This window comes from Somniosus microcephalus, chromosome 8 (assembly GCF_052327205.1).
Source record: "Somniosus microcephalus isolate GS21.2 chromosome 8, FLI_Smic_1.0, whole genome shotgun sequence".
Taxonomy (NCBI): Eukaryota; Metazoa; Chordata; class Chondrichthyes; order Squaliformes; family Somniosidae; genus Somniosus; species Somniosus microcephalus.
In genome coordinates, this window is record NC_140994.1 from 16,037,938 (window position 1) to 16,060,919 (window position 22,982).

At 43.3% G+C, this 22,982-nt stretch overlaps 1 protein-coding gene across 4 annotated transcripts in view; it reads right to left on the reverse strand.

Annotated features, from left to right (window-relative positions):
- Positions 1–18,099: 18,099 nt before the first annotated feature.
- LOC147113337 (metal transporter CNNM2-like) overlaps positions 18,100–22,982 on the reverse strand; it is a 182,431-nt gene continuing 177,548 nt past the window's right edge. For all 4 annotated transcript variants that reach the window (XM_085994282.1, XM_085994281.1, XM_085994285.1 and 1 more), the window contains one exon: positions 18,100–20,572. In XM_085994282.1, the coding sequence (XP_085850408.1) occupies positions 20,366–20,572 (207 nt within the window). In that variant the 3' untranslated portion in view covers positions 18,100–20,365. The remainder of the gene's footprint in view (positions 20,573–22,982) is intronic.

Here is a 22,982-nt window from a genome sequence, read left to right on the forward strand (position 1 = left end):
CCATGGAGGGATATGAAAACAATAATACTGCAGCAGGCAGATGAAGACAAAACAGTAACAGGATTAATTTCTGTCCAATTGATGATCCGTGAACATTGATACAACTCAATGGTCCATCTGATCAAATGTAGTTATACAGGCAGCTTTGTCGATGACCAAAATAACGACAGAAAATGCTGGAAAAACTCAGCAGGCCAGGGCAGCATCCGTGGAGAGAGAAACAGAGTCGACGTTTCAGGTCGAAGACCCTTCGTCAGAACTGGGGAAAAAAGTAGGAAAAGGGATAGATTTTAAAGCAAGTGGAGGCTGGGAAAAGGGGGAGGGGATGAAAGAACAAAAGGGAAGGTCAGAGATAGGATAGAAAGCAGGAGAGATTGAGAGACATGAAGCGATATTCAAGGGACAAAGGACAGCCGATTGTCGATGACCATTTTGGTTAATGCTCACTGCCTGAGACAGCAGCACCTGGTTTCCTTTGCCGCTACACCTTGGCTCTGCTGTCGGTAGCAATGTGAGAGAGCGTAAAATCAGAATCACTGACATGCAAGAAAACACCAGCTTAAAAGACGTAATCGGAACGGTTGAGCCAGTCAATTATTTTATTGTCAAGTAAATAACTCTTATTATTCAATATTACATCAATGTTCTCAAGTTATTCTGTGCTATGGGAAATGTATCTATTGTGCTGCATAGTGCTGTCTATCACAGCAAGACAGTTATTGATTTAAGTTGGTTAGTAATTAAACATTTGTAATATATTATGAGTTATTGCCCAAACCCTTCATAACAGCTGAAATAAAAACTTAATACGCAGTTGACTTGGTGATTTAACAACAAAAGGAAATTAGGCAGGAACCCAATAAAAAGAGTAAAAACACATAAATTAATTTCTGGAATGCTGGTGAACTTAAGTACAAAATCAGGGCCAGACAGAACAGGACTAACAAACAAAAGCAACATGAGATTGGACTGAGATTACCAAGTGCTCATAAACTGAAAGCACAAACACTTGACAGAAACAAAACTTGAGCCATCTGCTGCGATTCGTTACTTGGTTCTGAGGCACATTTTAAAGAAAGGGACTAATTTAAGAGCTTGCCCCCTTTTCCTCTCACTTCCTTCACTGAAATGATTTCCACATTGGGATTCCTTTAGAAGGTTTATTTCTGGTCAGGTGAACATCTTTGTTTTGCCTCTGTCTCCGTTACCAACCATTAAAATCTAACCCATCTAATGAAACTTTCAAAATGTAGTTCAAGAATCTGCTGAAAAAACTGTTGCTGACTCACACACTATACAGAACATCCATTAATAAATGTTATGATTAAGTCATAGTGGCACAGGAGGCCATTCGGCCCATCGAGTCCGTGCCGGCTCTCTGTAGAGCAATCCAGTCAGTCCCATTCCCCCGCTCTATCCCCGTAGCCCTGCAAGTTTATTTCCCTCAAGTGCCTATCCAGTCTCCCCTTGAAAACATTGAGTGTGTCCGCTTCCACCACTTCCATCGGCAGCGAGTTCCAGGTCCTCACCACTCGCTGCGTAAAAAAGTTTTTCCTCACATCCCCGCTGTATCTCTTGCCCAAGACCTTAAATCTGAGTCCCCTAGTCTTTGGACCATCAATTAGTGGGAACAGCCTTTCCCCGTCTAGCCTATCCAAGCCCGTCATAATCTTGTACACCTCCATCAAATCACCCCTCAACCTCCTTTGCTCTAATGAAAACAAATCCAGCTTCTCCAACCTGTCCTTGTAGCTGAGATCCCCATCCCTGGAACATAACATAGAAACATAGAAGATAGGAGGAGTAGGCCATTCGGCCCCTCGAGCCTGCTCCGCCATTCAATAAGATCATGGCTGATCATCCAAATTCAGTACAGTACCCTGTTCCTGCCTTCTCTCCCTATCTCTTGATCCCTTTAGCCTTAAGAAATATATCCAACTCCTTCTTGAATATATTTAATGAATTGGCCTCGACTGCCTTCTTTGGCAGAGAATTCCACAGGTTCACCACTCTCTGGGTGAAGAAATTCCTCCTCATCTCTGTCCTAAATGGCTTACCCTTTCCTTAGACTGTGACCCCTGGTTCTGGACTCCCCGACCATGGGGAACATCCTTCCAGCATCCAGTCTGTCTAGTCCTGTTAGAATTTTATAAGTTTCGATGAGATCCCCTCTCATTCTTCTAAACTCCAGTGAGTACAAGCCCAATCGACCCAATCTCTCCTCATACGTCATTCCTGCCATCCCAGGTATCAGCCTGGTGAATCTTCGTTACACTCCTTCCATGGCAAGAACATCCTTCCTCAGATAAGGCGACCAAAACTGCACACAATACTCAAGATGTGGTCTCACCAAGGCCCTGTACAACTGCAGCAAGACATCCTTGTTCCTGTACTCAAACCCTCTCGCTACGAAGGCCAACATACCATTTGCCTTCTTAACCGCCTGCTGCACCTGCATGCTTACTTTCAGCGACTGGTGCACAAGGACGCCCAGGTCTCGTTGCGCTTCCCCTTCTCCCAATCTATTGCCATTTAGATAATAATCTGCCTTCCAGTTTTTGACACCAAAGTGGATAACCTCGCATTTATCCACGTTATATTGCATCTGCCATGCATCTGCCCAATCACCCAACCTGTCCAAATCATACTGGAGTTTCTCGGCATCCTCCTCATAGCACACACGCTCACTCAGCTTTGTGTCGTCTGCAAACTTGGAGATATTACATCTAGTTCCCTCGTCTAGATCATTAATATATATTGTGAATAGCTGGGGTCCAAGGACCAATCCCTGCAGTACCCCACTAGTCACTGCCTGCCACTCGGAAAAAGAGCAGTTTATTCCAACTCTCTGCTTTCTGTGCCAACCAGTTCTCTATCCAAGTCAATACCTTGCCCCCAATCCCATGTGCCTTAATTTTACACGCTAATCTCTTATGCGGGACCTTAACGAAAGCCTTTTGAAAATCCAAATACACCACATCCACTGGTTCTCCCTTATCTATTTTACCAGTTACATCCTCAAAAAATTCCAGTGGATTAGTCAAGCACGATTTACCTTTTGTAAATCCATGTTGACTTTGTCCAATCCGGTCACTTTTTTCCAAGTGCTCTGCTATTACATCCTTTATAATGGACTCTAGCATTTTCCCCACTACCGATGTCAGGCTTACCGGTCAGTAATTCCCCGTTTTCTCTCTACCACCCTTTTTGAACAGTGGGGTAACATTAGCTACCTGCCAATCCATGGGTACTGTTCCAGTCTATTGAATTTTGGAAGATGAACAGCAATGCATCTACTATTTCGAGGGCCACTTCCTTAAGTACCCTAGGATGTAGATTATCAGGCCCTGGGGATTTATCGGCCCTCAATCCCATCAATTTCCCTAACACCATTTCCCTACAAATACTGATTTCTATCAGTTCCTCCCTTTCATTAGACCCTATGTTCCCGACATCTTTGGGAGGTTATTTGTGTCCTCCTTTGTGAAGACAGAACCAAAGTATGTATTGAACTGGTCTGCCATTTCTTTGCTCCCCATTATAAATTCCCCTGATTCTGACTGCAAGGGGCCTACGTTTGACTTCACCAATCTTTTTCTCTTCATGTATCTATAAAAGATTTTACAGTCAGTTTTTATGTTCCCTGCAAGCTTACTCTCATACTCTATTTTCCCCCTCTTAATTAATCCCTTTGTCCTCCTTTGTTGGATCCTAAACTGCTCCCAATCCTCAGGTTTACTGCTTTTTTTGGCCAATTTATATGTCCTCTCCTATGCTATCCCTAATTTCCCTTGTTAGCCACGGTTGAGTCACCTTTTTTGTTTTATTTTTATGCCAAACTGGGATGAACAAATTCTGTAGTTCATCCATGCGATCTTTGAATGTTTGCCATTGCCCATCCACCATCAACCCTTTGAGTGACATTCCCCAATCAATCCTACCCAACTCGCACCTCATACCATCGTAGTCTCCTTTATTTAAATTCAGGACCCTAGTCTCCGAGTCAACTATTTCACTCTCCATCTTAATGAAGAATTCTATCATATTATGATCGCTACGACCCAAGGGGCCTCGCACAACAAGATTGCTAATTAATCCTTTCTCATTACATAATACCCAGTCTAAGATGGCCTGATCTCCAGTTGGTTCCTCGACATATTGGTCCAGGAAACCATCCCGTATACACTCCAGGAATTCCTCCTCCACAGTATTGTTACTAATTTGGTTGGCCCAATCTATATGTAGATTAAAGTCACCCATGATGACTGCTGTGCCCTTATTGCACGCGTCTCTAATTTCCCATTTAATGCCATCCCCGACCTCCGCATTACTGTTTGGAGGTCTATATACCACTCCCACTAACGTTTTCTGTCCCTTGGTATTTCTCAGTTCTACCCATACAGATTCCACATCATCAGAGCTAATATCTTTCCTTTCAATTGTGTTAATCTCCTCTTTAACCAGCAATGCTACCCCACCTCCTTTTCCTTTTTGCCTATCTTTCCTGAATATTGAATACCCCTGGATGTTGAGTTCCCAGCCTTGGCCACCCTGGAGCCATGTTTCTGTAATCCCAATTATATCATATTCGTTTACCTCTATTGGCGCATTCTGGTAAATCTCCTTTGCAGCCTCTCAAGGGCCTTCACATCCTTCCTAAAGTGCGGTGACCAGAACTGGACACAACACTCCAGTCACTGATCGTGTTCATTACAGGAGCCTAATCAATGTTTTTGTTAATTTTTTTTCGGGTGCACCGCCCCTTGAAGGGGCTGCGTGGCCCATGCAAAATATCGTGCATGCACATGTTGAAAAGCCAGCCCGCGGTCTGCGCGGGAGGTCCAGAGCCCTGCGCAGTCGCGCAGCTTAAAAGGGAACATTGACCCTATTACAAAATCATCTTTCCTATTTTGTCATTGTTAAACAGTGCAGGATATTAATCATTCAGCAAGATTATCACCATGCGCCCTCTACTGTCCAGTCAATATGTTACTAGGTGTTACAGGAAAGCTGACACTTAATTGATGGGCAGGCTCCCAGTCATATATAACTAAAGAAAGTACAGCTTTGTGATGTGTAAACACTTACATACTCCCAGGGACCAATGTTTCCTCGAAGTTGCGCGACCACGCAGCAATGGGAAAGATCTCGCGCAGGCCACTCACTGGCTTCTCCAGTGTAAATACCGCACATGTGCGGAGACTTAAATGGGACAGCGCACCAAAAGAAACAGACCGCGCAGAACAAAGCGCAGCTTACGGGGAACATTGCCAGGGACCCCCCTGTCCCAACTTCCAAAAAAAGACAAGTGCACTAATGCAGGTATATCTGCCCGCTTCAACCGCTGACTGGAGAGAGGAGGGCTTTCAGGGTTGACTGTTGCTCCTTAAAAGGGTTGTTGCCAGGAAATGGGTGTCGCTAAGTTACCTCGTCATTGAGGAACACTTGTGCTCTCCCTTGGCTGACGCAGAGGTCAGGAACACGCCACTGCAACACAACTCACAAAGCATGCCAACTTCATATGAAGTCGGTGAGTAATTTTACAAAGTCGCTTAGAAATTAGGCTGCAAACACACAAAATTGAAAGTGCACCTTTGCATTTTTAATTGATATGCTAAATTTTGGTAAGGTTCCACATGGCAGACTGGTCACGGAGTTAAAAGCCCATGGGATCCAGGGCAAAATGTCAAGTTGGATTCAAAACTGGCTCGGAGACAGGAAGCAGAGGGTAATGGTTGATGGGTGTTTGTGACTGGAAGGCTGTTTCCAGTGGGGTTCCACAGGGCTCAGTACTAGGTCCCTTGCTTTTTGTGGTATATATCAACGATCTTGACTTGAATATAGGGGGTATGATTAAGAAGTTTGCAGATGATACTAAAATCGGCTGTGTGTTTGATATTGAAGAAGGAAGCTGTAGACTGCAGGAAGATATCAATAAATTGGTCAGATGGGCAGAACAGTGGCAACTGGAATTCAATCCGGAGAAGTGTGAGGTAATGCATTTGGGGAGGGCTAACAATGAAAGGGAATACACATTAAATGGTAGGACACTGAGTAGTGTAGAGGAACAAAGGGATCTTGGAGTGCATGTCCACAGATCCCTGAAGGTAGCAGGCCAAGTAGATAAGGTGGTTAAGAAGGCATACGGAATGCTTGCCTTTATTAGCTGTGGCATAAAATACAAGAGCAGGGGGGGGGTTATGCTTCAACTGTAGGCCTCAACTATAATACTGCATGCAGTTCTGGTCACCACATTACAGGAAAGATGTGATTGCACTAGAGAGGGTACAGAGGAGATTTACAAGGATGTTGCCGGGAGTAGAGAATCTTAGCTATGAGGAAAGCATTTAGATGAGCATTTGAAATGCCATAGCATACAAGGCTACGGACCAAGTGCTGGGAAATGGGATTAGAATAGACAGGGCTTGATGGCCGGCGTGGACACGGTGGGCCTCTGTGCTGTAAAACTCTATGACTATGAAAGACTGGATAGGCTGGGTCTGTTTTCCTTGGAACAGAGGAGGCTGAGGGGAGACTTTATTGAGGTGTATAAAATTATGAGGGGCCTAGATAAAGTGGATAGAAAGGACCTATTTCCCTTAGCAGAGGGGTCAAAAACCAGGGGGGTCACAGATTTAAAGTAATTGGGGGAAGGTTTAGAGGGGATTTGAGGGGAAATTTCTTCACCCAGAGGGTTGTGAGGGTCTGGAACTCACTGCCTGAAAGGTTGGTAGAGGCAGGAACCCGAACCACATTTAAAAAGTACTTGGATGTGCACTTGGGATGCTCTAACCTGCAGGGCTATGGACCAAGAGCTGGGAAGTGGGATTAGGCTGGATAGCTCTTTGTTGGCCGGCGCGGACACATAGAAACATCGAAACATAGAAACTAGGAGCAGGAGTAGGCCATTCGGCCCTTCGAGCCTGCTCCGCCATTCAATGAGATCATGGCTAATCATCCAAACCCTAGCACCCGGTCCCTACACCGACAGCCATCCCACCCAAGCCCTATCCCCGTAACCCCACATATTTAATCCCCCCTAACACTAAGGGCCAATTTTTTTTATCATGGCCAATCAACCTAACCCGCACATCTTTGGACTGTGGGAGGAAACCGGAGCACCCGGAGGAAACCCACGCAAACACGGGGAGAATGTGCAAACTCCACACAGACAGTCACCCGAGGCCGGATTTGAACCCGGGTCCCTGGCGCTGTGAGGCAACAGCCGTGTTGTAACTTTTTATGCTTCTACGATAAAAGCCAGCTGGCCCACATCAATTTTATCAGTATCGAACTTGACAAAAAGTAGATTTATAGGATCATAACCAAATTTTTTCTCCAAAGGGCAGTATTTTATTTTATCAGCAGTAACTTATATCTGAAACATACGTTTTCAGACACTTACATAGAGTAACTACAGCACAGAAACAAAATTTGACACCAAGCCACAGAAGGAGATATTAAGACTGGACTTGGTCAAAGAGGTAGCTTTTAAAGAGCGTCTAAAAAGGAGGAAAGAGATATAGCGAGGCGGAGAGGTTTAGGGAGGGATTTCCAGGGCCTAGGCAGCTGAAGGCACTGCCACCAATGGTGGAGCAATGAAAATCGGGGATGCGCAAGAGACCAGAATTAGAAGCAGAGCTCTCGGAGGGTTGTGGGGCTGGAGGAGGCTACGCTTCAAAAAGCACTTCATAGAATCATAGAATGGTTACAGCATGGAAGGCGGCCATTCGGCCCATCGAGCCTGTGCCGGCTCTCTGCAACAGCACTTCAGCTAGTCTCACTCCCCCCACCCTATCCCTGTAGCCCTGCAAATTTCTTTCTTTCAGATACTTATCCAACTCCCTTTTTGATTGAATTTGCCTCCACCACCCATTTAGGCAGTACATTTCAGATCTTAACCACTCACTGTGTAAAAATGTTTTTTCTTACGTCGCCTTTGGTTCTTTTGCCAATCACCTTAAATCTGTGTCCTCTGGTTCTCGACCCTTCTGCCAATGGGAACAGTTTCCCTCTACCTACTTTGTCTAGACCCATGATTTTGAACACCTCGATCAAATCTCCTGTCAACCTCCTCTGCTCTAATGGAGAAGAACCCCAGCTTCTCCAGTCTATCAGCGTAACTGAAGTCTCTCATTCCTGGAACCATTCTTGTAAATGTGTCAGCTGTGGCTCAGTTAGTAGCACACTTGCCTCTGAGTCAGAAGGTAGTGTGTCATCTGCAAATTTTGAAATAGTCCCCTGTACACCCAAATCCAAGTCATTAATATATATCAAGAAAAGCAGTGGTCCTAGTAGCGACCCCTTGGGAATACCTTCCTCCACTCCGAAAAACAACCGTTTGTGGCGGTATCACTGGTTGTCCCTTACATTGAGACACATAATTCCCTTTAACTTACCTTACTGTATGTTTAACTTACCTTTTGGGGCCGTTGCCCTTTTAACTTACCTGTTGGGCCATTGCCCCTTTAAGACGCGCCCTAGCGCGCTGACGTCACGTCACGTACAACATGATGTGCGTGCGCCGGCACAGCCCGGCCTAGCGTCTTCGGCCTCAACGGCCAGCCGACGGGAGCGACGCGATCTTCCGCTCCCGCGGCAAGCACCGGCACAGCCCGGCCTCCCGACTTCGGCCTCAATGGCCAGCGACGCAACGACGCGCATCACGTGACGCCCTAAGCGCGGGAAACGCGAACGTGATGACGTCACAACACAAACGCGATGACGTCATCACGCTCCCCACAGGACTGCGAACTCCGTCCTCGTGGAGTCCCCGCTGGGACAAGACCTACACCACGGTGCTCCTAGTCAGCCATCTTACCTGCTATCTTACCTGATGTAATTAGCCTGTTCCTGTAAATAAACAACTTATTTATAGTTCGTCGAAGTCAAACTCTCTTATTTAGTGGCGATCTACACGAACCGCTACACGTTCACCACTACTCTGTTTCCTGTCGCTTAGCCAATTTCATATCTATGCTGCCACTGCCCCTTTTATTCCATGTTTTAATTTAAGTCATCCTCGGTTCCAAGGGACTGCCTAAGAAGGATACCTATTCCATGGGCTTCAACTCTGCTGGCAAGCCTATTATGTGGTACTTTGTCGAACACCTTTTGGAAATCCATGTACACCACGTCAACCGCACTGCCCTCATCAACTCTCCCTGTAACCTCATCAAAAAACTCGATCAAGTTGGTTAAGCACGATTTGCCTTTGACAAATCCATGCTATCCAAGTGACTATTAATTTTGTCTCTGATTACTGTTTCTAAAAGTTTCCCCACTACCGAGGTTAAACTGACTGGCCTGTAGTTGCTGGGTTTATCTTTACACCTTTTTTTGAACAACTGTGTAACATTTGCAATTCTCCAGTCCTCTGGCACCACCCACGTTTCTAAGGAGGATTGGAAGATTATGGCCAGTACCTCCACGATTTCCTCCCTCAAGCTATAAAACGCTTTGGGAAGTCCTGAGGTCCTCATAGGCGCTCTATAAATTCAAGTCTTTGCTGAGTGTTTGCAGCAGGTCCTATTCAGCGCATGCGTGATAGGGCACTCGAAGGGGGCGGCAGCACAGCTGTGATGGACAGCGCTCTGCTCCAATCAGGTTTTTCATGGCGAACGATTGACAATGCAGCAGTCCAATGGGAGGTGCGGGGTTATTTCGCGCCTGAGCAGCTGTGGGACAGCTCCGACAGAGCAGCGTTCCGATTGGGCCGTGTAGCTGTCAATCAGAGGAGTCACCCGCCCCCCACCAGAGAGCGCCACACGGTCCAATCAGAAGTCGGGGCGGGACAGCACATTCACGGCGCTGTGATTGACAGTCAAAACAACCAATTAGCGATGGGAGCGGGGGTCGTGCGATTGTTCTGATCGCAGTGATTAACGGGGCCTTGATCCAATAGGGAGCGGCAAGAGAAGCGGGTTGTTCCACGATTGACAAGGCGTCCGTTCAATGAGAGGTGGGCTAAGGGGCGGGCAATCGACAGCATCTCGTTCCTATTGGACCGTGTCGCACGCTACGCACCAATAGGGATCGAAAGCCACCCGATTGACAGCCACACGGACCAATGGAAACGAGTTACTGTTGGTGGCAGCTAGCGCATGCGGGTCACTCGCCCCCGAGTGGCAGCATAGCTGATGATTGACAGCGCTCTACTCCAATCAGAGTCTTCCACTGCCTGATTTATTGTAAAGACTTTGCAATTCTCCTGCTCGCCTCACATCCAACACAAACGTGACTCCCTTTGAAAAGGGGCACAACTAATGAAAAACTTAACCACAAAACCAAAGGGAACGTGTAAACTTAAGTAATAAGAACACAAGAACATAAGAAATAGGAGCAGGAGTAGGCCATACAGCCCCTCAAGCCTGTTCCGCCATTCAATAAGATCATGGCTGATCTGATCCTAACCGCAAATCTACTATCACAGAACCATCTCCTGAATCTAACAGAATTAGACACACGAAATAGGAGCAGGATCAGGCTACACGGCTCCTGGGCCCGCTCCGCTACCCACAGGGCCATGTCCGATCCGAACCTAGACTCATGATATTACCATTATCCACTATGCATTCCTGTCCCTGCAGCTGTGGAAGGCTTCAAGGCTCCAGAACCACCCAGTCACACACAAGACCGCAGAAGAGAGGCAGGCAGCCAGAGCGACCTGGACTTGTAAGTGGCCACGTCCGACTGACCCGAGAGCAGACACGAGGAGGTCATTCAACTTGCTGGCCGGTGAAAAAGGGAAGGTCTGTGATGGGGTAAAAGGCAGGAGTGATTAAATGACAAAAGTTATGATTGTACGAAGCTCATCGTAAGCTCGAGGAACAGCACCTCATCTTTCGGTTAGGCACGTGACAGCCTTCTGGACTCAACATCGAGTTCAACAAATTCAGACCATAACCTCCACCCCTATTTTTTCACATGGCAACTGTTGATACTGCCATCCCCATTTACACCTCCCCTAGACCCATCTTTTGTTTCTTTACTTGTCCCATTACCATCTCCTTTTGCTTTGTACAATCATACCTTTTGTCATTTAATCACACCTGCCTTCCCCCCTATCACAGACCTTCCCTTTTGTTCTTTCCTCCCCTCCCCCTGTCCCTGCTTAAAATCACTTGCTAAAAATCTGTTACATCGCTAACTTTTTCCAGTTCTGATGAAAGGTCATCGACCTGAAACGTTAACTCTGTTTCTCTCTCCACAGATACTGCCTGACCTGCTGAGTATTTCCAGCATTTTCTGTTTTTATTCACCACTACTCTCTGCTTTCTGACCCGTAGCCAATTTTATATCCACGCAGTCACTGGCCCTTTAATTCCATGGGCTTTAATTTTGCTAACATGTCTATTATGTGGTACTTTATAAAACGCCGTTTGAAAATCCATACGCATCAACCGCACTACCCACATGAATCCTCTCCATTACTTCAAAGAACTCATGGTGTGGAGATGCCGGAGTTGGACTGGGGTGGACAAATGTAAGAAGTCACACAACACCAGGTTATAGTCCAACAGCTTTATTTGAAATCACAAGCTTTCGGAGCGCTGCTCCTTCTTCAGGTGAAGTGGAGAAATGCATAAAGACACAGCTTATATAGTCAGAGAATCATGTCAGATGTTTACAGGTAACCTTTCCAACTGCCATTTATCACACCTCGGCAGAGAGATAATCACAGCAGTCAAAGGTGTGAATGGTGTCCAAACAGGTCAGACAGGGAAACATTACATCAAAGAACAATGAGGTGGGGTCACAAGGGGTCAAATATTGCAGGTGCTGGGGTCTGTATGAAAAACAAAAAAAGACAAAAAACATTTTTTTTGGCTGGAAATCACAGCAGGTCCGGCCGCATCTGTGTAGAGAGAACAAGCCAATGTCGACTCGAGTCTGGATGACCCTGCATCAGGTGGGGTTACATGTAGCGTGACATGAACCCAAGATCTCGGTTGAGGCCGTCCTCATGGGTGCGGAACTTGGCTATCAGTTTCTGCTCGATGATTTTGCGTTGTCGTGTGTCTTGAAGGCCACCTTGGAGAATGCTTACCCGAAGATCGGAGGCTGAATGTCCTTGACTGCTGAAGTGTTCCCCGACTGGGAGGGAACACTCCTGCCTGGCGATTGTTGCGCGGTGTCCGTTCATCCGTTGTCGCAGTGTCTGCATGGTCTCGCCGATGTACCATGCTCCGGGGCATCCTTTCCTGCAACGTATGAGGTAGACAACGTTGGCCGAGTCACATGAGTATGTACCATGTACCTGGTGGGTGGTGTCCTCACGTGTGATGATGGTATCTGTGTTGATGATCTGGCATGTCTTGCAGAGGTTGCTGTGGCAGGGTTGTGTGGTGTCGTGGTCGCTGTTCTCCTGAAAGCTGGGTAATTTGCTGCGAACGATGGTCTGTTTGAGGTTAGGCGGCTGTTTGAAAGCGAGTAGTGGAGGCGTGGGGATGGCCTTAGCGAGGTGTTCGTCGTCATCGATGACATGTTGAAGGCTGCGAAGAACATGGCGTAGTTTCTCCGCTCCGGGGAAGTACTGGACGACGAAGGGTACTCTGTTGGTTGTGTACCATCATCACACGTGAGGACACCACCCACCAGGTACATGGTACATACTCATCTGACTCGGCCAACGTTGTCTACCTCATACGTTGCAGGAAAGGATGCCCCGGAGCATGGTACATCGGCGAGACCATGCAGACACTGTGACAGCGGATGAACGGACACCGCGCAACAATCACCAGGCAGGAGTGTTCCCTCCCAGTCGGGGAACACTTCAGCAGTCAAGGACATTCAGCCTCCGATCTTCGGGTAAGCATTCTCCAAGGTGGCCTTCGAGACACACGACAACGCAAAATCGTCGAGCAGAAACTGATAGCCAAGTTCCGCACCCATGAGGACGGCCTCAACCGAGATCTTGGGTTCATGTCACGCTACATGTAACCCCACCTGATGCAGGGTCATCCAGACTCGAGTCGACATTGGCTTGTTCTCTCTACACAGATGCGGCCGGACCTGCTGTGATTTCCAGCCAAAAAAAATGTTTTTTGTCTGTTTTTTTGTTTTTCCATACAGACCCCAGCATCTGGAATATTTGACCCCTTGTGACCCCACCTCATTGTTCTTTGATGTAATGTTTCCCTGTCTGACCTGTTTGGACACCATTCACACCTTTGACTGCTGTGATTATCTCTCTGCCGAGGTGTGATAAATGGCAGTTGGAAAGGTTACCTGTAAACATCTGACATGATTCTCTGACTATATAAGCTGTGTCTTTATGCATTTCTCCACTTCACCTGAAGAAGGAGCAGCGCTCCGAAAGCTTGTGATTTCAAATAAAGCTGTTGGACTATAACCTGGTGTTGTGTGACTTCTTACATTCAAAGAACTCAATCAAGTTAGTGGGACATGATTTGCTTTTAACAAATATGCGTTGGCTGTCATTTATTAATGCACTGCCGACACTAATAAATCCAATAGGGAATTCAGGAGAAACTTCTTTACCCAGAGAGTGGTTAGAATGTTGCACTTGTTACCACAAGGAGTAGTTGAGGCAAATAGCATAGATGCATTTAAAGGGAAGCTAGATAAACACAAGGGAGAAGGGAATAAAAGGTTATGCTGATCGGGTTAAATGAGGTGTTGGAGGAGGCTCGTGTGAAGCATAAACACTGGCGTGGACCAGTTGGGCCGAATGGCCGGTTTCTGTGCTATATATTCTATGTAAACTTTAACAAGGCAAGGGAATACACAATGGTAGGACACTCAGACGTGCAGAGGATCAGAGGGACCTTGGAGTGCATGTCCACAGATCCCTGAGGGTAGCAGGACAGGTAGATAAGGCGGCATACGGGATACTTGCCTTTATTAGCCAAGGCATAGAATATAAGAGCAGGGATGTTATGCTTGAACTGTATCAAACATAGTAACATAGAGATAGGAACAGGAGTAGGCCATTCGGCCCTTCGAGCCTGCTCCGCCATTCAATGAGATCATGGCTGATCCTCGTCTGAGATCATAGCTGATCTTACCAGTTCAGTACCCCGTCCCCGCCTTTTCTCCGTAACCCTTAATCCCCTTAGCCTTCAGAAATATATCCAATTCTCTCTTGAAAATATTTATTGAATTAGCCTTCACAGCCCTCTGTGGCAGGGAATTCCACAGGCTCACCACTCTTTGAGTGAAGAAATTCTTCCTCATCTCTGTTTTAAATGATTTGCCCGCTATTTTTAGACTGTGGCCCCTGGTTCTGTGCTCCCTGGCCATTGGAAACATTCTCTCTGAATTCAGCCTGTCCAGGCCAGCCATAATTTTATATGTTTCGATGAGATCCCCTCTCAATCTTCTAAACTCCAGTGAGTACAAGCCCAAACTATTTAATCTCTCTTCGTAGGTCATTCCCGCCATTCCAGGTATCAGCCTGGTGAATCGCCGTTGCACTCTTTCCATGGCAAGAACATCCTTCCGCAGATGGGGCGACCAAAACTGTACACAATACTCCAGATGCGGTCTCACCAGCACCTTGTACAGCTGTAGTAAGGTATCCCTATTCCTATACTCGAACCCCCTTGATATGAAGGCCAACATACCATTTGCCTTCTTAATCGCCTGTTGCACCTGCATGCTCTCCTTCAGTGACTGGTGCACAAGAACACCCAGGTCCCTCTGCACTTCCCCATCTCCCAATCGATTGCCATTTAGATAATAATCTACCCTCCTGTTTTTACCCCCAAAGTGGATAACCTCGCATTTATCCACATTATAGTGCATCTGCCACGTATCCGCCCATTCCCCCAACCTGTCCAAATCGCACTGTAGCCTCCTGACATCCTCATCAGAGCCCACCCCTCCTCCTAGTTTAGTGTCGTCAGCGAATTTGGAAATATTGCATCCAATTCCCTGATCCAGATCATTTATATATATTGTGAACAGCTGGGGTCCCAGGACAGATCCTTGCGGCACCCCGCTGGTCACTGCCTGCCACTCTGAAAACGAGCCGTTTATTCCAACTCTCTGTTTTCTATCCGCCAGCCAGTTCTCTATCCACGTTAATACTTTGCCCCCAATCCCATGAGCCTTAATTTTGCATGACAATCTTTTGTGTGGAACCTTATCGAAGGCTTTCTGGAAGTCAAGGTACACCACATCCACTGGCTCTCCCCCATCTATTTTACCAGTTACTTCCTCAAAAAATTCCAGCAGATTAGTCAAACACGATTTACCCTTTGTAAATCCATGTTGACTCTGTCCGATCCTTTCCCCATTTGTCAAGTGCTCCGCTATTTTATCCTTAATAATGGACTCTAGCATTTTGCCCACAACCGATGTAAGGCTTACTGGTCTATAATTCCCTGCTTTCTCTCTACCCCCCTTTTTAAATATTGGGGTAACATTAGCTACCCTCCAATCCACGGGTACTGTTCCCGAGTCAATGGAGTTCCGGAAGATGATCCTTAGAGCATCTGCTATCTCCAGGGCCACCTCCTTAAGTACCCTAGGATGTAGTTTATCAGGCCCCGGGGATTTGTCGGCCTTCAGTCCCCTCAACTTACCCAACACCATATCCCTAGAGATACTAATTTCTGTCAGCTCCTCCCTCTCATTAGTCCCTATGTTTGCCGATATTCCTGGGAGGTTATTTGTGTCCTCCTTTGTGAATACAGAACCAAAGTATGAGTTTAATTGGTCTGCCATTTCCTTATTCTCCATTATATATTCTCCCGAATCGGACTGCAGGGGACCGACTTGGGATTTTACCAGTCTTTTCCTCCTGATATACCGATAAAAGCTTTTGCAGTCTGTCTTTATTTTTGCTGCAAGTTTACTTTCGTATTCTATTTTCCCCTTCCTGATTAATCCCTTTGTCCTCTTCTGCTGTATCCTGTACTGCCCCCAATCTTCCGGTCTGGCCACAGCTAGAATACTGCGTGCAGTTCTGGTCACATTACAGGAAGGATGTGATTGCACTAGAGAGGGTGCAGAGGAGATTTACAAGGATGTTGCCTAGGCTGGGAATTTTAGCTATGAGGAAAGATTGGATAGGCTGGGGTTGTTTTCTTTGGAACAGAGGAGGCTGAGGGGAGACCTAATTGAGATGTATAAAATTATGAGGGGCCTAGATAGAGTGGATAGGAAGGACCTATTTCTCTTAGCAGAGGGGTTGATAACCAGGGGGCACAGATTTAAAGTAATGGGGAGAAGGTTTAGAGGGGATTAGGGGAGAATTTGTTTCACCCAGAGGGTGGTGGGCGTCTGGAACTCACTGCCTGAAAGGGTGGTAGAGACAGAAATCCTTATCACATTTAAAAAGTACTTGGATGTGCACTTGAAGTGCCGTAACCTACAGGGCTACGGACCAAGAGCTGGAAAGTGGGATTAGGCTGGATAGCTCTTTGTCGGCCGGCACGGACAAGATCGGCCGGATGGCCTCCTTCTGTGCTGTAAATTTCTATGATTCTATGAAGTACCTGCTATTCATCTATTTTTTTCTTATTCAATTTCTCTACTACCTCCTTCTTTACTGTGACATTGGCAGCATCCTCTCCTTTAGTGAAGGCAGGTGCAAAGTACTCATTTAGTACCTCAGCCATGCTCTCTGCCTCCACAAGATCGTCTCCTTTTTGATCAATAGGCTGCCTGCAGAACACTCAGTAAAATTTTTATGTCGCCCATGCTCGCTGTATTGGCAACAAAAAGAAGAAAAAGGTCCATCAGAAACTTTTCATACAGAAGATTACTTTGAAGTATGGTGATTGTTGTATAAATATTGGACTTTGCTTCCATAGTTAAGTACAAGAAGTTCCCTATAACCTGAAATGCCTGCATGAATGACAGTGCATGCAGTTTACTGAAATGGCTAATGAATACATAGCACATGTTTTGAAGCTCAAGTCTTTTCTAGTTTGTTACTAACTGAACTTAATAGTTAACACTACAATTGCCATGTCGGCCAATATAACAGCTATTTTGCACACAGATGAATAAACAGTTTAATCTGTTTATCTGGCTGTCAGTTGAGGGAAACATTGGCCACGGCACCAGTAGAATTAATCTTCAATTAGTGCCACCACAACAGGCAAAGGGGAATTCTAATTAACGTATCACCCAAACATCAACACCTCAGAGTACACTACTCCCTCAGTACTGCAGAGGTGTCAGTCTAGATTATCAGCTCAAATCTTGGGGTGGAGGCAGAACCCACAACCTTGCAATTCAGAAGTGGGAGTGCTACCAACTAAGCCAAAGTGAAAATTAAACATGTTCAAAGTGAGGGTGATTGTGAAAGGGGGCGGGGTCGGCAACACTATGCTCATTCTGGCGAGAAGAATGGGAAAGTAAAGCAATTACTTTTTACTCCAAAAGTAAAATCAACAAATATGATTCGATGTAACCTTATGCTTGGGTTTCTTGCTTAGCATCATTATTTTTTGGCAACCTGGAGGTTTTTGTGTTAAATATTGGTTTTAATACCCAATATGGATTGGAGGAACCAATACTGTGAATTGGATACTGCAAAGTTAATTGTAAAGATTATTGCTAAATCTGAATCATTTTTTGATGTAATAATTTGTCATTTTTATACCAAACTCTAAACTAACTATAATCCAGCTAAATCGCTGAACCGAATAGAATGAAATGAAATGGTCAATTTTATTGATAGCTTCGCAGACACACCAACTAGATTGGTAAAGTACTACATTGCTTTGGATCATTGTGCCAAAACCAAATCTCAAACAACTGCGCAGGGACCTAATTTCCAAACCTTGTCCTTTCAAATCATTCAGCGATGACTTCAGCAAACTACAGTAAAACAGCTCTCTCGTTAGTGAAGTACTTAATTATTCAACTTTAAAAAAACTATGATTAACTTATTTACCTGGAAAGATTTTGGAGTTTGCCTGCTAGTTTAAAAAAAAATAGTATCAGCTTATTTAATAAACTTTTATTAGAACTGGCACTTTAGAGTTACATAATATCTGGCAAACTCTGGGTTAACCTCCCAGAGGTCAACACACCAGCCACTTAAAGAACATATACTGTTTCTATGAATTGTCAGTATTAATTTGCATTGTACTAGCATATAATACAATTATAATTAAATATTGCTCAAGTGCATTTTACTAGCATATAATACAATTATAATTAAATTGCTTAAGTGCATTTTACTAGCATATAATACAATTATAATTAAATATTGCTCAAGTGCATTGTACTAGCATATAATACATTAAAATTAAATATTGCTGAATTGCATTGTACTAGCATATAATACAATTATAATTAAATATTGCTCAAGTTTGGGAGAACACCATCTTGAAGGGCCTGGGGTTTGAATCAGTACAGAATGATGAGATGAATCTCCTTTCCTGCAGTACCTAGAATGGTCCCAGGTGAAATGAGTTGGGGCAATTCATGCCCCTCGTGAGCAGGAGTAGACAACACAAGGGGCTAATAATTTATATTAGTACTCTCAGAAATGCATAGAGGGCCAATGTGGGAAATAGATGCCACGCTGGTGCAAAATGGAGGATTGGAGATAAGGCATGATACCTAATCTACGCTCTACTTGACATGGGGCGAAAGTGAAAAAGTGTTCTATTCTCTACCAGCAACATTCCTTGCATTGACTGTAAACAGATAAAGTATCTGTATGAAACACTGTTCCATACAACATGCAGAAAGGTTTCTTTCAGACATATGGGAATTTCCCATTATAAGATGTTAATGAAAGCCATTGGCTCAGTTAGATTCCTGATGCAATATTATTGGTCAGGTTAAATCACTTTCTACAGAATTACTGTAACCCCACTGTAAGCAACAAAGAGAAGACTTAAGGTAAATGTGTGTGGTGAATCTTTGACAAGGTCTACTGCTTTTACTGGGTTACGGAGGAAGTGTCAATGTTCCCCTTTGTTTATTTTCTGTTCTAGATGCAAAACTGCTCATTTTCAAGCATGTTCTGATAATAAATCAGTGTCCATTTAAATATGAATCATTTCTTTATTAAAGTTATTCACTTTTGAAGTATAAAATGAAAAGTTCCATTAACCAACTCCAGGCCACAAGTTAGTCTTTTAACATTTCCATAATTAGCCCCATTAATGATTTTACCAGTTTATAACTGCTTAAAGGAAACAAAGATAGGAAGAGTGAAGAGGCACTCAATACCAAGAATATAACCGAAATTCATACCAAATTGAAAAATACAATGGAAAAAAAATGTAATGTAATGCCATTTAGAATAAAACCATTTTAACCAAAATGGAATGATAGAATAAACAAAACACTCAATTAAAATCACAAAATATACAAATAAATCATATACAAAATAAATAGAAGAGTCTGTAAATCTACAAAGTCTTTACCATTGTTAATTATAAATGTCATTTAACTGACAATCTTATGAAACTTACACTTCATCCATAGATTTTTGTGCTTAATATATACACAGTTATGAATACTGTAGTCAGAATACTTCACCTCAGAGTCAGTTTTGTACAATATAATACAAACTGCAATTTACTTGCAAAGTTGGTTGATTATTAAACAATATGTAGCGATAGTCAGTTCTGCCATAAGAACCCTTTTACAATTATAGCTGTGTTTCTCAATTGTGAAAAACCCTTTTTTACATTCTTCCATTTGTGGCTTTGGCATATTTAACTGCTATGTAAGCGTAACTATTTCTTCCAAAGGAGTTCTGTAGTCCCTATATATAGGAGTGTTGTTCACAGTTTGCATACAAGTGTTGAAATCAATTACGTCAATGATGTTTTGTGCAAATGTTGAATCGAGTTTCCATATTCAAGTTACAATTTAAATGCCCAGCAACCCCAACTCTTTTGGGATAAAATATGCAACTACATCCCATTTAATGCAATGGGAGTTTAAAATGTCAAACACCTACTAAATTATGCTGGAGAAATGGACGCACTTTCAAAATTTAGAAAATTCACCTTCAATGACCATCTTAAATCACATACCATAATTTTTAAAAAAGTTTTACAGTCTCACAGTTGATCTCAGTAGGTCTTCATTAAAAAAATACACATTTCTCTTCTCAGCCATAATGTAGCTTTATACGTTTTTCCAACATTTTACCATTCTCCTCTTGTGCAAGGAAAACAAAAAAAAAACACAAAAATAAAGGAGAACAAGCCACCAGTGTACAGAGGATCTGTCTGGATCATGGCCGTTGTTTAGTGTTCAACTCACCCACCTCTGTCATTCTTCTTTCACCACCTTGTGCCGAGGCACATCTCTTTGGTCTCATGACAGTGGACATATGTGCTTGCATGTGTGCATGCGTACAGAATACAGGAGTAGTTCTCTGAAAAATGAGCGAGGGAGTAGTCCTGCAGGTATTCTATATTGTGCCTTCATTGTGCATGCTATGATTCGACTTATGAGTCACACAGTTCTGCTCATTTAGGAGGTTGGCTGTTTCATCAGGTAAGTGATCATGCAGCTCATTTAAAGTCAATTCAATCTTAGTGTTTTCACTGTCTGATGATTGTGGTGTTTTATCCATTATGGATGCCATCAGGGCGTTCTGATAATGCTGTCTTGTAATCTACGAAGTGAAAAAATGCCAATTAAATCTGAATATATTTCTAAATACATACAATCCATTTAGATTTTTTAAAGATACATAGCTTTTCTTCACTTAAAATGATAAAATCAAATTCTTGCTACTCAGGATATTTCACCAGGTAACAGAGAAAATTATTATTCCCATCCGTCAGGACTCAGATCTAAAACAAAATGCCCACGAGGTGAAAAGACAAGTGTTCAACACTGCACTAACTTTTCATCACTGCACTAACTTTTCCTTTATTTAAAATAAAAATATTTAGAGTCTTTATGAAAATTAGATATGTAGGAGTATTATTTACATTACTTTTATAAAAATCCAACAAATTTCAACATTCCTTTAGTTAGCAAGTTTTGAGAAAGTTGCATATGTGTAAAAAGGCAGGAACAATTTCATTTATAAACAGTGAATTGGGGGACAAATCAAATGCACAGTTAAACAACACAGTGGACCATTATAATGCAGCTAAAGGGCTGAGGTTGAGGCACTTATTCCTTGCATAGGGATATTACAATTTTTTTCAAACACACAGGAATATTAAAAAGTGATAGCAAGCTACATTCTGGTTAATTACTTTAAGCTGAGGTAAAAGTATTGATTTTTAAAAACACATTTCTGGTTTTGACCAAAATGACAGCAGTCCAAGTACCATCACTTCATAAATCTATCTTGGCAACTAAAAGTTTAACCATAAAACTGTTATAATTTAGTTGCATCCTTCTTGATTTCGATTTAAAAGTTGCTTAAGTGATAATTTAGAAAAAAGTACTTGAGAAAAGATATTCATCAAACCAGCCATTTAGTCGTCAAAATGTCTGAAACGCATTTCAAAAAACCATTTGCCGTGGTATTTTATTTTCTGAGAAACCAAATCCCCCATAACTGCTTTATCCTGCTCAGAGATCACAGAATAAATCTAAAACGTGTAAGCTGTAATTCATTAAAAATAAATTACACACATATATGCTGCTGAAGGCACTAACATTGACGATGAGACACTGCTGAGAAAGTGCATTTTTGACTGAATAGTTTAGGTTAGGAAAGAAGGCAGAGTTGCAGGACTGTGCCTCTAAGGTACCCAATTTCTTCTCCTGCCTTTTCTGTTCTTTGTAACTCCCTCTCAAAGTCTGGTGCTCCAAAACCATACTCCTTCTGAATTTAAAAAAAGGATGGAATGGGGGCATGGTCCAGTTCTTTAAAATGCATGAATAGCGTGAAGGTAAACAGGCTATTTAATCTAAACTCCGATCATAGGACTAGAGGACATGAACAAAAAAATAATGTACCTCAAACTAGACTAAGGAAACATAAATCTCAAGAAGAGTGAGTTTGTGCAAGAGACTTCAGATTCAGTGGCATGTCAATTAATTCCTGTTAAAGATGCTGTACAAATATCTAATTATGAAAGGATTTGAGTGGTACAAGACAAAAATGATCAAATATTCTTGTTCGGATCATAGGATTATCACCTGTGGAATGCAACAGGCCAATCCGAACAATATATTCATGTTCTGATTTTTGTTTTCTTGATGGCCTGTACCATCAGGTCGGGCATCAGAGTCTTTTACTTGCAAGTGTTACCTCCCTGAGGAGATTAAAATGAGAGGTCACTGCAATACAAATTGTACATGGTCCAGCTGGAAGCAGTGGATTGACTACCCAAATGATGGTTTGTCAATCGTACGTGTTGTGTCTTGGACTCATTCTTCTATATCTGGCAGTTAATTACCTAACCACAACAGGCATGGAGGCAAGATGCAACGCCATAGACACGAAGGTCCATCTAATTTAGATAAAGATTGTAACCAGCAGGGATCAGGCAGCTACTCCTCTTCCAAATGTTTCAGAAACTATGCCAATCAAAGGAACTCAATTGACAGACTTCTCTGTTTAACCCTTTCATGAACTGGCTCAAAGCTGCTGTGTTATTTGGACTGCCTTCAACAACTCACTGTTACAGTTCTGTAAATCATTATCTGTGAATAAATCTGTAGTTTAGCTCGTGTCTGGTGTGATTACTATCAATCTTCCTCTGAAGAGATGTAGGTGAATAATCCAAATAGAATGAAAGGGTCTGATTTTCACTCAAATTTATAGGAAATGTAGGTTGGACAATGGGAACTGGTTTCTGTGTTACGCATGAAAACAATTAGCTGGGAAAGCCCAAAATGTAACAAATGGAACAAATTAACACACATTTTGAAGCTTGCCACAAGATGAGCTTTTCAACATTCTGTTCAAACTGCATCATAAAAGCTAGGGTAAGACATACCACTATTCAGACTCAATTACATTCTTCCAACTTCTACATACATCCAAATATAATTGATTTCAATTAAATTCATTTTTTTTTTTTTAAGTTTCCAAAATTGCATTTCACTGGCTATCA